Source organism: Salmo salar, chromosome ssa05 (genome assembly GCF_905237065.1).
Source record: "Salmo salar chromosome ssa05, Ssal_v3.1, whole genome shotgun sequence".
Lineage (NCBI taxonomy): Eukaryota > Metazoa > Chordata > Actinopteri > Salmoniformes > Salmonidae > Salmo > Salmo salar.
Window position 1 is genome coordinate 15,632,403 of NC_059446.1, and position 16,757 is coordinate 15,649,159.

The window sequence follows — 16,757 nt, forward strand, 5'->3', positions numbered from 1 at the left end:
AATCAGACGTGATGTATCTGGCTGCTCCTCCATCCTTCATCTGTTTATAGAGAAACACAACGGGACCACTGGGGAGGCAGAGGACGCTATGACGAGCTGGGACTGGAGGCTGCTGATAACTGCTCTGTGTGTTTGTGTGTCTGTGTGTGATGTGATTGTTGAGTGTAAGGAGCTACACACTATACATCTTCCATTCCATCACACACTCCCTGACACACACTACCCCTCCTCACACACCCCCACCAACCCACCCGACCCCAAACACACACTCTCTCCCCTCACCTTTGGCACAGTTGTCTCCCTTGTACCCCAGGGAGCAGACACAGGTCCCGTCAGTGCAGGTCCCATGTCCACTACAGAGAGGGTCAATACAGTGGGTGGTGGGGACGGCACACTCTGCTCCCTTCCATCCACTGTAGCAGATGCAGGATCCCTTATCATACTGACCATTACCACTACACAGCACTGGACACGCCTCTGGAGACAGAGAGAGAGAGGGAGAGAGGGAGAAATAGAGAGAGAAAGGAGAGAAAAAGAGGGAGAGAGAAATAGGGAAAGGGAGAGAGAAAAAGAGAGGGTGGAGAAGGAAAGATATAATGTATAGAAGAAAAGGAAAAAGGTATAAAGAGGTGGTCAGAGAACAGTATGTCTGATGGTCATAGCAGAGTAAATAACAGCATGTCTGATGATCATAGCAGAGTAAATAACAGTATGTCTGATGGTCATAGCAGAGTAAATAACAGCGTGTCTGATGATCATAGCAGAGTAAATAACAGTATGTATGTTGGTCATAGCAGAGTAAATAACAATATGTCTGATGGTCATAACAGAGTAAATAACAGTATGTATGTTGGTCATAGCAGAGTAAATAACAGTATGTCTGATGGTCATAGCAGAGTAAATAACAATGTCTGATGGTCATAGCAGAGTAAATAAGAGCATGTCTGATGGTCATAGCAGAGTAAATAACAGTATGTCTGATGGTCATAGCTAAGTAAATAACAGTATGTATGTTGGTCATAGCAGAGTAAATAACAGTATGTATGTTGGTCATAGCAGAGTAAATAACAGTATGTATGTTGGTCATAGCAGAGTAAATAACAGTATGTATGTTGGTCATAGCAGATTAAATAACAGTATGTCTGATGGTCATAGCAGAGTAAATAACAGTATGTCTGATGGTCATAGCAGAGTAAATAACGGTATGTCTGATGGTCATAGCAGAGTAAATAACAATGTCTGATGGTCATAGCAGAGTAAATAACAGTATGTATGTTGGTCATAGCAGAGTAAATAACAGTATGTATGTTGGTCATAGCAGAGTAAATAACAATATGTCTGATGGTCAAAGCAGAGTAAATAACAGTATGCCAGATAGTCATAGCAGAGTAAATAACAGTATGCCAGATGGTCATAACAGAGTAAATAACAGTATGTCTGATGGTTATAGCAGAGTAAATAACAGTATGTATGTTGGTCATAGCAGATTAAATAACAGCATGTCTGTTGGTCATAGCAGAGTAAGTAACAGTATGTATGTTGGTCATAGCAGATTAAATAACAGCATGTCTGTTGGTCATAGCAGAGTAAATAACAGTATGTCTGATGGTCATAGAAGAGTAAATAACAGTATGTCTGATGGACATAGCAGAGTAAATAACAGTATGTCTGATGGTTATAGCAAGGTAAATATCAGTATGTATGTTGGTCATAGCAGATTAAATAACAGCATGTCTGTTGGTCATAGCAGAGTAAATAACAGTATGTCTGATGGTCATAGCAGAGTAAATAACAGTATGTCTGATGGTCATAACAGAGTAAGTAACAGCATGTCTGATGGTCATAACAGAGTAAATAACAGCATGTCTGATGGTCATAACAGAGTAAATAAAAGTATGTCTGATGGTCATAACAGAGTAAATAACAGTATGTATGTTGGTCATAGCAGAGTAAATAACAGTATGTCTGATGGACATAGCAGAGTAAATAACAGTATGTCTGATGGTTATAGCAAGGTAAATATCAGTATGTCTGTTGGTCATAGCAGAGTAAATAACAGTATGTATGTTGGTCATAGCAGATTAAATAACAGCATGTCTGTTGGTCATAGCAGAGTAAATAACAGTATGTCTGATGGTCATAGCAGAGTAAATAACAGTATGTCTGATGGTCATAGCAGAGTAAATAACAATGTCTGATGGTCATAGCAGAGTAAATAACAGTATGTATGTTGGTCATAGCAGAGTAAATAACAGTATGTATGTTGGTCATAGCAGAGTAAATAACAATATGTCTGATGGTCATAGCAGAGTAAATAACAGTATGCCAGATGGTCATAACAGAGTAAATAACAGTATGTCTGATGGACATAGCAGAGTAAATAACAGTATGTCTTATGGTTATAGCAAGGTAAATATCAGTATGTATGTTGGTCATAGCAGATTAAATAACAGCATGTCTGTTGGTCATAGCAGAGTAAATAACAGTATGTATGTTGGTCATAGCAGATTAAATAACAGCATGTCTGTTGGTCATAGCAGAGTAAATAACAGTATGTCTGATGGTCATAGCAGAGTACATAACAGTATGTCTGATGGTCATAGCAGAGTAAATAACAATGTCTGATGGTCATAGCAGAGTAAATAACAGTATGTATGTTGGTCATAGCAGAGTAAATAACAGTATGTATGTTGGTCATAGCAGAGTAAATAACAATATGTCTGATGGTCATAGCAGAGTAAATAACAGTATGCCAGATGGTCATAACAGAGTAAATAACAGTATGTCTGATGGTTATAGCAGCGTAAATAACAGTATGTATGTTGGTCATAGCAGATTAAATAACAGCATGTCTGTTGGTCATAGCAGAGTAAATAACAGTATGTATGTTGGTCATAGCAGATTAAATAACAGCATGTCTGTTGGTCATAGCAGAGTAAATAACAGTATGTCTGATGGTCATAGCAGAGTAAATAACAGTATGTCTGATGGTCATAACAGAGTAAGTAACAGCATGTCTGGTGGTCATAACAGAGTAAATAACAGCATGTCTGATGGTCATAACAGAGTAAATAAAAGTATGTCTGATGGTCATAGCAGAGTAAATAACAGTATGTCTGATGGTCATAGCAGAGTAAATAACAGCATGTCTGATGGTCATAGCAGAGTAAATAACAGTATGTCTGATGGTCATAGCAGAGTAAATAACAGTATGTCTGATGGTCATAGCAGAGTAAATAACAGTATGTCTGATGGTCATAGCAGAGTAAATAACAGTATGTCTGATGGTCATAGCAGAGTAAATAACAGTATGTCTGATGGTCATAGCAGAGTAAATAACAGTATGTATGTTGGTCATAGCAGATTAAATAACAGCATGTCTGATGGTCAAAGCAGAGTAAATAACAGCATGTCTGATGGTCATAGCAGAGTACATAACAGTCTGTCTGAGGGTCATGAGTGTGTGTGTGTGTATGTGTGAGCGGTAGAGAGAGAGAGAGAGAGCAACAGTGACATGTAGAGTAATTACACAGAGAGGTAACTAAACTATTAATCAGTGAACAGTCTTCTTCCCCAGGTGAACTAAGAGACATGTTGGCTTTAAACTGCCATGTATCACAGTTCTGTCTCTACACAGCCCCAAGCTGCACACTATCCTGAGTGTGTGAGTCTGTGTGTCTACCTTTGGAGCAGTCCATGCCATGGAACCCAGGGAAGCAGTGACACACACCAGACACACACTCTCCGTTGCCATGACAATTACGGGGACACTCCTGTACCGAGTCTGTAAAAGGAGAAGAGAGAGAGAGAAATAAAGAAAGGAGATAGATTGGATAAGAGGGAAATAAAGAGAGATTGAGAGAAGAGTGTCAAACTCCAGCCTGTAGTCATTTAGTTCAACAACACAACAATTCATTCATATTGTTCATATTTCATGTTCTTACAGCAAACTCATAAACCATCAGCATGTATGTTTCTTCCACTGTTCCTCTTACATGTAGTACAATCCATCCATCCGTCTATCTAAATCATGTTTCTCTCCGGGGTCATCAATACTTTATTCATGTGCATGTGTTCCTCTCCACATTCTACCTTTGTGTTTGTGTGTTTGTGTATTTTCAGCACTCTACCCATGTCTAAGTGGTTTGTGTGAGGAGAACAGGTTTGGACAAGAACAGGAGGTTTTGAGGTTTTCACTCTCTCCACTTACCTCTCTCTCTCCACCACATTTACTCTCTCCACTCTCTCCACCCCTCTCTCTCTCCACCCCATTTACTCTCTCCACTCTCTCCATCCCTCTCTCTCTCCACCCGATTTACTCTCTCCACTCTCTCCACCCCTCTCTCTCTCCAACACATTTACTCTCTCCTCTCTCTCCACCCCATTTACTCTCTCCACTCTCTCCATCCCTCTCTCTCCACCTCATTTACTCTCTCCACTCTCTCCACTTCCCTCTCTCTCTCCACCCCATTTACTCTCTCCACCCCTCTCTCCACCCCATTTACTCTCTCCACTCTCCATCCCTCTCTCTCCTCACCCCATTTACTCTCTCCACTCTCTCCATCCCTCTCTCTCCATCCCTCTCTCTCTCCACCCCATTTACTCTCTCCACTCTCTCCATCCCTCTCTCTCTCCACCCCATTTACTCTCTCCACCCTCTCCATTCCTCTCTCTCTCCACCCCATTTACTCTCTCCACTCTCTCCACTTCCCTCTTTCCCTCGACATTTCGCCCCTTCCCTCTCTCAGCACGATGCCTTACTTAACTCAAACCTACTCTCCCCTACCTCCTTCACTCCAACCCTCACTCTCTCCACAGGAGTTGGCAGGCTAGCCGTGAGAGTAGGATTGGGTGGAGTTTAACTGCTGCTCTTGAAGTGAAAGTTATATATACTCTCTCCCCTCTCTCTCTCTCTCTCCCTCCCCCTCTCTCCCTTCTTTCTCTCTTCTAACCCATTACAGCAGTATTGAATGAGACTTCTCTCTCTCTTTCTCTCTCTCTCTCTCTCCCCCTCTCATTTTCTCTCTGTCTCCCTCTCCATCCTCCTCTCCCCCTCCCTCTCCCTCCCCTCCCCATCTCTCTATCTCTCTCTCTGCCCCTCCCTCTCTCTCTCCTCTCTTTCTCTCTTGCTCTCTCTCCCCCTCCCTCTCTCTCTTACCCATTATAGCAGTGTTGAAGGAGACGGTCTCTCTTTCTCGTCCGTCATTGTAGAAGGCTAGATGCCATGCTCCCGGGTCCAGGTACTGAACAAACACTGCTTCGTTTAGAACCACAGTCTGGATGCTGCGACGTTCTCGAGGAGACTCAACAACACTCCACTTCTCTTTACCGTCCAAGCGCTCCATGTAGTCATACTGCAGGAGGAGAGACAATAACACTTTCAGGAAGCTCAGACCAGGAAGTCAATTCAATTCCATAAGTGTGTGTATACTGTAAGTGTGAGTGCAGTCCAGTTTTGTGTAACTGTGTATGTGGTGCATACAGTATGTGTGTGTTGTGAGTGTATTGGTGTGTGTGCTGGTGTGTGTGTATTGGTGTGTGTCAATTCAGGAAGTAAACTGAAATTCTAATTCAATAACTCAAAAAATGTAATCTATTTACAACGACTTCTTAATAAACAAGTAGAAGATATTTATTACTGTTTTTCCATTTTTTAAAATGTTATATTCAATTTTAAATTCAAATCATTTCCTGAATTGACTTCCTTCAATTCGAATTGACCCCAACCCAGGTGTGTGTTATGACAGTCTACCTGTGCGTGTGAGGGGGGCAGGCCCTTGCGGATGTAGACCCCGAACAGAGCATCTTTCCCCAGGGAGATGTTGAACTTGAGGAACTGCGGCTGGGCCAGGTGAAGCAGAGACCTCCAGAACATCCCTGGAGGAATCTCCTGACTCACCCTCCTCCCCACCTCCACATCCCCACTCTCTATACTGCTGTTAGGACCTGGCCATGGAGCTATGGGTGAGGAGAGGAGAGAGAGAGAGAGAGAAGAGGAGAGGAGAGGAGAGGAGAGGAGAGGAGAGGAGAGGAGAGGAGAGGAGAGGAGAGGGAAAAGAGAGAGTTGAAGAGAGGAGAGGAGAGGAGAGGAGAGGAGAGGAGAGGAGAGGAGAGGAGAGGAGAGGAGAGGAGAGGGAAAAGAGAGGAGAGGAGGAGAGAGGAGAGGAAAGGAGAGGAGAGGGAAAAGAGAGAGTTGAAGAGAGGAGAGGAGAGGATCATCACAATGTCAGTAAGCAGTAATCACATAGCAAAACCATTAAAACATTGAAAGTTTGCATTCTGGGAAAATGAGTTCTGAACTATGTACGTCTGCCCAATAGAACTACAGTACAATGCTAGAAGAAGAATAGTCTTCTAGTTGTGCCGGCAGGTGTGTTGTGGGTGCTATAGTGTCGTAGTTCTCACCTCTGCCTCCAGAGGGCAGTGTGGCCACATCACTGTTGACAGCTAGACCTGCAGTACTCAGACCGTTGTTCAACACAGGGCCTTCAGAGGGCTGCAGGTGCCATGTCAGATCCAACAGGTTAATGGCTAGACAGGGGGGAGGAGAGGGGGATGAGAGGGGGGAGTAGGGGGGAGGAGTATTTGTTATTTAATTTTCAGGCAGATAGAAATTGCACAGATCGTACTGACCTAGAAGAGATTAGAAAGTAACAGGCATACTTTTCTTTACCTGTCTCACTTTATTTTCCCTCCCTCCCTCCCTCCCTCCCTCCCTCCCTCCCTCCCTCCCTCCCTCCCTCCCTCCCTCCCTCCCTCCCTCCCTCCCTCCCTCCCTCCCTCCCTCCCTCCCTCCCCAGACAGGATACCAGTCTCTGTTTGGGAGTCTTGGCACAAGCTCACAGTGAGCAAGTAACATATGAAAAGAAAACTCTGCCTCTTTCGTTCTCTCGCTCTTCCCCTCCTTTGTGTTCTGTTGTGTTATTGTGCTGGTGGATGAGTTTGTCAGCTCTTCATTTTTTCTCTCTCTCTGGCTCCCTTGTTCTTTTGAAGTCCCTGCCAAGCAACTTTCTCACAAAGGAAGAAAGAGGAACTGAAATCAATTAATTGAAGTTCAGAGGAAATAAACAGACAAGGAAAGCATTTGAGTGTTACACAGATTTGGGAAGGGCACGGGCGTTGCTGATTCATATTTCTATCCGTTATTGTCCGTTCACCAAAGGAGTGTGAGGGTGTGTGTCAGTGTGTGTGTGTGTGTGGACAGTGCTACCAGGAACTATGTGTTTATGGTAGGAGTATGGTCACGTGCGGTCGAAGGATGTGTTGACCACTATAGGCATTCTCATTATGTGTGTATTGAACACCTGTCCCATCCTCACTACCTTTTCCATCCTGACCCGCCTGTCCCATCCTGACTACCTGTCCCATTCTCACACCTTGTCCCATTCGAAACACCTGTCCCATCCTGAACACCTGTCCCATCCTGACCAACTGTCCCATTCTCACTACCTGCCCGATCCTGACTACCTGTCCCATCCTGACTACCTGTCCCATCCTGACTACCTGTCCCATCCTCACTACCTGTCCCATCCTAACTACCTGTCCCATTCTCGCTACCTGCCCCACCCTGACTATCTGTCCCATTCTCACTACCTGTCCAATCCTGACTACCTGTCCCATCATGACTACCTGTCTCATTCTCACTACCTGTTCCATTCTCACTACCTGCCCCAGCCTGACTACCTGTCCCATTCTCTAAACCTGTCCCATTCTCACTGATTGTCCCATTCTCACTACCTGCCCCATATTGACAACCTGTCCCATTCTCACTACCTGTCCCATTCTCCCTACCTGTCCCATCCTCACAGAGTGATCTGTTTATGTATTCACCACCAGGATGCTTACATTCATTCTGCACATCTCAACCCTTTCAAATCAAATCAGCAATACATCAGGGTTTTTTTTAAGTAAGAAAATAATTGCTAAATTTAAATAAATAAACTAAACCAAAAAAAAGTAACACAATAAAATAACAATAACAAGGCTGTATTCCATGGGGTCCATGGGGTCAATGTGCGGGGGTACGGGTTAGTCGAGGTAATTGAGGTAGTATGTACATGTAGTTAGGGGTAAAGTGACTATGCATAGATAATAAACAGCGACTAGCAGCAATGTAAAAAAGAGGGTCAATGCAAATAGTCTGGGTAGCCATTTGATTAACTGTTTAGCAGTCTTATGGCTTGGGGGTAGAAGCTGTTAACAAGCCTTTTGGACATAACAAAGGTACCGCTTGCCGTGTGGAAGCAGAGAGAAAATTCTATGACCTGAGTGGCTGGAGTCTTTGATCCTTTGTAGGGCCTTCCTCTGACACCGCCTGGTATAGAGGTCCTGGATGGCAGGAAGCTTGGCCCCAGTGATGTACTGAGCCATACACATTACCCGCTCTACCCTCTGTAGTGCCTTGCGGTCAGATGCCGAGCAGTTGCCAAGCCAGGCAGTGATGCAACTAGTCAGGATGCTCTCAATGGTGCAGCTGTAGAACTTTTTGAGGATCTGAGGACCCATTCCAAATCATTTCAGTCTCCTGAGGGGGAATAGGCTTTGTCATGCCCTCTTCACGACTATCTTGGTGTGCTTGGACCATGATAGTTTGTTTGTAATGTGGACACCAAGGAACTTGAAGCTATCGATCTGCTCCACTGCAGCCCCATCGATCTGAATGGGGGCGTGGTCGGCCCTCCTTTTCCTGTAGTCCACGATCAGCTCCGTTGTCTTGCTCACTTTGAGGGAGTGATTGTTGTCCTGGCACCACACTTCCAGGTCTCTGACCTCCTCCCTATAGGCTGTCTCTTCATTGTCGGTGATCAGGCCTACCACTGTTGAGTCATTGGCAAACTTAATGATGGTGTTGGAGTCGTGCGTGGCCACGCAGACATGGGTGAACAGGGAGTACAGGAGGGGACTAAGCACGCACCCATAAGGGAGCCCCCCATGTTGAGGATCAGTGTGGCAGATGTGTTGTTGCCTACCCTTACCACCTAGTGGCGGCCCATCAGCAAGTCCAGGATCCAGTTGCAGAGGGAGTTGTTTAGTCCCAGGGTCCTTAGCTTAGTGATGAGCTTTGAGGGCACTATGGTGTTGAACGCTGAGCTGTAGTCAACGAACAGCATTCTCACGTAGGTGTTCCTTTTGTTCAGGTAGGGAAGGGCAGTGTGGAGTGCAATAGAGATTGCATCATCTGTGGACAGGGACTATGGTGGTCTGTTTGAAACATGTAGGTATTACAGACTCGGTCAGGGAGGTTGAAAATGTCAGTGAAGACACTTGCCAGTTGGTTAGCGCATGCCCTGAGAATGCGTCCTGGTAATCCGTCTGGCCCTGCGGCCTTGTGAATGTTGATCTGTTTAAAGGTTTTACTCACATCGGCTATGGAGAGCGTGACCACACAGTCTTCCAGAATAGCTGGTGCTCTCATGCATGGTTCAGTGGTGCTTGCCTCGAAGCGAGCATAGAAGGCATTTAGCTCATCTGGTAGGCTCACTGGGCAGCTCTCGGCTGGGTTTCCCTTTGTAATCTGTAATAGCTTACAATCCCTGTGGTGCCACATCCGAACAAGCGTCAGAGCCGGTGTAGTAGGATTCAATCTTAGTCCTGTATTGAAGCTTTGCCAACCCTAGTCTTACCGAAGGTTGCTGTTCTGTCTTGCTGATGCACCGAAAACCCAACCAACTGTATATTATCCGTGTCTTCGTTCAGCCACGACTCAGTCATGAGAGACATTGTCTCACACACACATTTATGGACACACACGCACACACATACACACACGTTTGTTGTACTATCCTTGTGGGGACCAAGCAATTAATTCCCATTCAAAATGATATTTTCCCTAACCCTAACTTTAACCTAACCTTAACCCCTAAATCTAAACCTAGCCCTGACTCCTAACCCTAATTCTAATTCTAACTCTAACCCTAATCCCAAGATCACACAGTCTCACAAAGAATTTTAAAACAAATCAAACATCGATAAACTCCCATATCTCCTAGATTTGTGACCCGTTACCATGAGAAAAGGGCAGCCAGTGGAGCACAAACAACACTGTAAATAACACCAGTATTTATCTGTTTATTTCGTACTACAATATTGCTAAAACACATAGCTGCTAATTTAACACTTAAAGTGTCTTTATCTTTTTGAGTGCAAGGTTTACAGTTCATTTGGAATAGGTTTTTGTTGAAATTGTTTTGTGTTTATTGAACTTGCTTTGGCACTTTAAACATACACTAAATATACAAAAGTATGTGCACACCCCTTCAAATGAGTTTATTCGGCTATTTCAGCCACACCCGTTGCTGACAGGTGTATAAAATTGAGCACACAGCCATGCAATCTCCATAGACAAACATTTGCAGTCGATTGGCCTTACTGAAGAGCTCAGTAACTTTCAACGTGGCACCGTCATAAGATGCCACCTTTCCAACAAGTCAGTTCATCAAATTTCTGCCCTGCTAGAGCTGTTCCCATCAACTGTAAGTGCTGTTTTTGTGAAGTGGAAACGGCTACGAGCAACAATGGCTCAGCTGCGAAGTGGTAGGCCACACAAGCTCACAGAACGGAACCAACAAGTGCTGATGCGCGTAACAATCGTCTGTCCTCGGTTGCAACACTCTCTACCGAGTTCCAAACTGCCTCTGGAAGCAACATCAACACAAGAACTGTTCGTCAGGAGCTTCCTGAAATGGGTTTCCATGGCCGAGCAGCCGCACACAAGCCTAAGATCACCATATGCAATGCCAAGCATCGGCTGGAGTGGTGTAAAGCCTGTGCACAAAGTGAGGTCCATACAGAAATAGTTTGTCGAGATTGGTGTGGAAGAACTTGACTGGCCGACAGAGTCCTGACCTCAACCCCATCGAACACCTTTGGGATGAATTGGAACGCCGACTGCGAGCCAGGCCTAATCGCCCAATATCAGTGCCTGACCTCATTAAAGCTCTTGTGGCTGAATGGAAGCAAGTCCATGCAACAATGTTCCAACATCTAGTGGAAAGCCTTCCCAGAAGAGTGGAGGCTGTTATAGCAGCAAAGGGGACTGACTCCATATTAATACCCATGATTTTGGAATGAGATGTTCAACAAGCAGGTGTCCACATACTTTTGGTCATTTAGTGTATGTTTCCCATGCCAATAAAGCCCCTTTGAATTGAATTTAGAGAGAGACAGAGAGACAGAGAGAGATGGGAGACAGATGTATCTAATAGAGGGGTAGGTGTAAGGTTTAGGGGTTGTCCCGCAAGGGTGAATCTTACTCCCTCCGTCTCCCCCGCTCCTACCCTCCGTCCCTCCCTCGGTCCTGGTCAAAGGAAAGTGCTGACACCGCAGGTGCTACGTGGCCTCCACTGTCAGCTCTTTTATTTGTCACCCCACCGCCAAGAGAGAGCGCGAAAGAGTGAGAGAGAGAGCAAGAGAAAAGAACAGGCGTTTCTACAGGAAGAACCAATGCCCTCTCTCACTCTCATTCTGTCATTCTTTCTTTCTCTGGTCCCTCTGCTGCCCTCCATCCTCTTCCCTCTCCTTCATCCCCTTCCCTCTCCTTCATCCTCTTCTCTCTCCTTCATCCCCTTCCATCTCCTTCATCCCCTTCCCTCTCCTTCATCCTCTTCCCTCTCCTTCATCCCCTTCCCTCTCCTTCATCCTCTTCCCTCTCCTTCATCCTCTTCCCTCTCCTTCATCCCCTTCCCTCTCCTTCATCCTCTTCCCTCTTCTTCATCCTCTTCCCTCTCCTTCATCCCCTTCCCTCTCCTTCATCCTCCCTCTCCTTCATCCCCTTCCCTCTCCTTCATCCCCTTCCCTCTCCTTCATCCTCCCTCTCCTTCATCCTCCCTCTCCTCCATCCTCTTCCCTCTCCTTCATCCCCTTCCCTCTCCTTCATCCTCTTCCCTCTTCTTCATCCCCCTTCCCTCTCCTTCATCCTCTTCCCTCTTCTTCATCCCCTTCCCTCTCCTTCATCCTCTTCCCTCTCCTTCATCCTCTTCCCTCTTCTTCATCCCCTTCCCTCTCCTTCATCCCCTTCCCTCTCTTTCATCCTCCCTTTCCTTCATCCCCTTCCCTCTCCTTCATCCCCTTCCCTCTCCTTCATCCCCTTCCCTTTCCTTCATCCCCTTCCCTCTCCTTCATCCCCTTCCCTCTCCTTCATCCTCTTCCCTCTCTTTCATCCTCCCTTTCCTTCATCCCCTTCCCTTTCCTTCATCCTTTTCCCTCTCCTTCATCCTCTTCCCTTTTATTCATCCTCTTCCCTCTCCTTCATCCTCTTCCCTCTCCTTCATCCTCTTCCCTCTCATTCATCCCCTTCCCTTTCCTTCATCCCCTTCCCTCTCCTTCATCCCCTTCCCTCTCCTTCATCCTCTTCCCTCTCTTTCATCCTCCCTTTCCTTCATCCCCTTCCCTTTCCTTCATCCTTTTCCCTCTCCTTCATCCTCTTCCCTTTTCTTCATCCTCTTCCCTCTCCTTTATCCTCTTCCCTCTCCTTCATCCTCCCTCTCCTTCATCCCCTTCCCCCTCCTTCATCCTCTTCCCTCTCCTTCATACTTTTCCCTCTCCTTCATCCTCTTCCCTCTCCTTCATACTTTTCCCTCTCCTTCATCCTCTTCCCTTTCCTTCATCCTCTTCCCTTTCCTTCATCCCCTTCCCTCTCCTTCATCCTTTTCCCTCTCCTTCATCCACTTCCCTCTCTCTTTAAGTCATATTTTCATATATTGTGTCTGTTAGATAACTTTTAAGGTATAGGGGGCAGTATTTTCAATTTCGGATGAAAAGCGTGCCCAGAGTAAACTGCCTAATACTCGGGCCCAGAGTCAAATATTTGCATATTATTAGCAAAATTGGATAGAAAAAACTCTGAAGTTTCTAAAACTGTTTGAATGATGTCTGTGAGTATAACAGAACTCATAAGGTGGGAAAAAAACGGAGAAAAATCCAACCAGGAAGTGGGAAATCTGATGCTTGTAGTTTTTTCACGTCATTGCCTATCTAACACACAGTGACTTAGGGTTCATTTTGCACTTCCTAAGGCTTCCACTAGATGTCAACAGTCTTTAGAACCTTGTTTCAGGCTTTTGCAATGAACAGAGAGCGAACAATAAGGCCGGGAATTTGGTGACTCAGAAAATGACATGAGTTCATTGGCGCACCTTCACGTGATGAGGTAGCTGTGTTCCATAACGTTTTTCAAGACATTGGAATCGTCCGGTTGGAATATTATTGAAGTTTTATGTTAAAAAGGCCCTAAAGATTGATGCTATACAACGTTTGACATTTTTCTACGAACGTAAATATAACTTTTTTTGACTTTTCGTTGTGACATTTTCGGCGCGCTTCCTACATTTGGAGTAGCTTACTGAACGCGCAAACAACAAGGAGGTATTTGGACATAAATTATAGACTTTATCGAACAAAACAACATTTATTGTGGACCTGGGATTCCTGGAAGTGCCTTCTGATGAAGATCATCAAAGGTAAGTGAATATTTATAATGCTATTTATGATTTTAGATGACTCCAAAATGGCGGGTATCTGTATTGCCTGATTATTGCAAAGTGTGCTTTCCCCGTGAAGCTTTTTTGAAATCTGTCACAGCGGTTGCATTAAGGAGATGTTTATCTATAATTCTTTGAATAACAGTTGAATATTTTATCAACGTTTATGATGAGTATTTTTGTAAATTGTTGTGCTGATTCACCGGAAGTTTTGGAGGCAAAATATTTTCTGAACATCACGCACCAATGTAAAATGGGGTTTTTGGATATAAATATTAACTTTATCGAACAAAACATACATGTATTGTGTAACATTGAGTCCTAGGAGTGTCATCTGATGAAGATCGTCAAAGGTTAGTGCTTAATCTTAGCTGTATTTCTGGTTTTTGTGACCCCTCTCCTGCTTGGAAAATGGCTGTGTGGTTTTTCTTGTGTTGGCACTTTCCTAACATAATCTAACTTTATGCTTTCACCGTAAAGCCTTTTTGAAATCGGACAATGTGGTTGGATTAAGGAGAGGTGTATCTTTAAAATGGTGTAAAATAGTTGTATGTTTGAGAAATTTGAATTATGACATTTTGTTGTTTTCAATTTGCCGCCCTGATATTTCACTGGCTGTGTCCCGCAGGTGGGACGCTAGCCCATAGAAGATAAAAACATAGAAAACAAATTCTGATGGCAATCACACACATAAGCAAGTGTGTGTGTGTGTGTGTGTATGTGTGTGTGTGTGTGTGTATGTGTGAGTGAGTGAGTGAGTGTGTATGTGTTTTGTATGTGTGAGTGAGTGTGTATGTATGTGTGTATGTGTGTGTGTTTGTGAATGTGTGTTGTGTGTGTGTGTATGTGTGAGTGAGTGTGTTTGTGTGTGTATGTATGTGTGTGTTTGTGTATGTGTGTTGTGTGTGTATGTGTGAGTGACTGTGTATGTCTTTTGTATGTGTGAGTGTGTGTAGGTGTGTAGGTGTGTAGGTGTGTTGTGTGTGTGTGTGTGTGAGTGAGTGAGTGAGTGAGTGAGTGAGTGAGTGAGTGAGTGAGTGAGTGAGTGAGTGAGTGAGTGAGTGAGTGAGTGAGTGAGTGAGTGAGTGAGTGAGTGAGTGAGTGAGTGAGTGAGGTTGAACTCTTGGTCCTTTCCTACACTGCGGTAAAGACTGGCTCAACAGGTTTATTAAAAATAGGGACACATTTTACACACACGTTCACACACACACACACACACACACACACACAGACGCACGCACACGCACACACACGGTGGATCAGAGAGGCAGGTCTAACGAGGCAGAGTGTTTGATAAAAAATAGATCAGTGGGTGCATGAGGGTTTATTTCATCTTAATGTTTAATTCACAGTGGCAAAGTGGTCCGTGGCATCACCCTGTTATCAACATGTGTTAGTTACCCTACCTGCTATACACCACATCTAAGACAGCTCTGGAACACATGGAAGAAAAAGTGCAAGAAAAAGGAGAAAGAGGGAAGGAGGGATAGGGAGAGGGAAGGAGGGAAAGAGAGAGGGAAGGAGGGAAAGAGAGAGGGAAGGAGGGAAAGAGAGAGGGAAGGAGCAAGGGAGAGAGATGAAAAAGGAGACAGAGAAGGATAAGGTAAGAAGAGGAGAGAGAGAGGAAGGAGAGAGATGTGAAGAGGGAGAAGAGAGAGGGATGAATGGGATAGGGATAGAGAAAATGAGAGGAGGTGGATGAGAGGGGGAAAATGAGAAAGGGAAGGCGAGAAAGAGGAAAGGGAGAGAGGGGAGAAGGGGGAGGATGGAGCCTGCGGTAAATGGGTTTTCTATGATTCATTTTCAGAAGGAACGGACAGAATATCTCCCTGGGGAGGTCGAGAGAGAAGACAGAGAAGAGGAAAGACAGGAAAGAAGAGCGAAAGAAGAGAAACACACAGAGGAATCAATCACCCCAACTACCTCGTACACCAGTACACTGACTCGGTACCGCTACTCCTGTATACAACTACCTCGTACACCAGTACACTGACTCGGTATCGCTACTCCTGTATACAACTACCTCGTACACCAGCACACTGACTCGGTATCGCTACTCCTGTATACAACTACCTCGTACACCAGTACACTGACTCGGTACCGCTACTCCTGTATACAACTACCTCGTACACCAGTACACTGACTCGGTACCGCTACTCCTGTATACAACTACCTCGTACACCAGTACACTGACTCGGTACCGCTACTCCTGTATACAACTACCTCGTACACCAGCACACTGACTCGGTATCGCTACTCTTGTATATAGCCTCGTTATTGTTATTTATTGTGCTATTTTCTTGTGTTAGTATTTTATTTTTATATATTTGTTAATTGTTTTAACTGCATTGTTGGGAAAGGGCTCGTAAGAAAGTTTTTCACGGTATTCCACAATTTTATTTTATTTGAAAGAGCAGAGGAAGTGAAGGAGAAGAGGGAGAGGAGAGAGAAAGAAGAGAGGGAAGAGAGAGCAGGAGGGCAAAATAATGAGATTAGTAGTCCATTGTTTGGACAGCCAATCACACAGAGTCATCAAGTCACCTTCATAAGGACAGACAGACCAGAAACTAGGTGTTCATGTGTGTGTATGTGTCTGTCTCATCACCACTCTGCTCTCTGGAACATGTTCAAAGACCATGACCCTTCTCCCCCTCCCTTACTCCCCCCCCCCCCCACCTCCCTACCTCCTCCGCTATGAAAAACCAACATTTACACCTGAGGTACTGACCTGTTGCACCCTTGAAAACTGCTGTGATTATTATTTGCATCTATGAACGTTTGAACATCTTGAAGAATGATCTGGCCTTAATGACCATGTACTCTTATAATCTCCACCCAGCACAACCAGAAGAGGACTGGCCACCCCTCAGAGCCTGGTTCCTCTCTTTGTTTCTTCCTAGGATCCTGCCTTTCTAGGGAGTTTTTCCTAGCCACCGTGCTTCTGCATTGCTTGCTGTTTGGGGTTTTAGGCTGGGTTTCTGTATAAGCACTTTGTGACATCTGCTGATGTAAACAGGGCTTTATAAAAACATTTCATTTGATTCCTTCCCCTCTCCTCCTCTCCCTGTTGGTCCTTTCTGGTGTCCATGGTGATAGATAGAATAGTATGGCAGATGTTCCAGAGTTCTCAGTGTTCCAATTCCACATAAACAAAGGCTGGCTGTTATCTCTGACATTCCAACAGAGCCTTGTTGAACGTTACCTTGGATTCCACCACTATGATAAAAGGCTGGGGTCCACTCCAGTTAGAATGCATGTTCCCTGAACAGACACTCATAG

General features: G+C 44.8%; 1 protein-coding gene across 1 annotated transcript in view; it reads right to left on the reverse strand.

Annotated features, from left to right (window-relative positions):
• The window catches only part of LOC106604330 (teneurin-2), a 299,583-nt gene that overhangs the window by 58,704 nt on the left and 224,122 nt on the right, over positions 1 to 16,757 (reverse strand). Inside the window, exons 4-8 of the mRNA XM_045717935.1 lie at positions 6,406 to 6,531; positions 5,753 to 5,958; positions 5,159 to 5,354; positions 3,683 to 3,784; positions 283 to 477 (exon numbers count right to left, since the gene is read on the reverse strand). Of these exons, the coding sequence (XP_045573891.1) occupies positions 283 to 477; positions 3,683 to 3,784; positions 5,159 to 5,354; positions 5,753 to 5,958; positions 6,406 to 6,531 (825 nt within the window). The remainder of the gene's footprint in view (positions 1 to 282; positions 478 to 3,682; positions 3,785 to 5,158; positions 5,355 to 5,752; positions 5,959 to 6,405; positions 6,532 to 16,757) is intronic.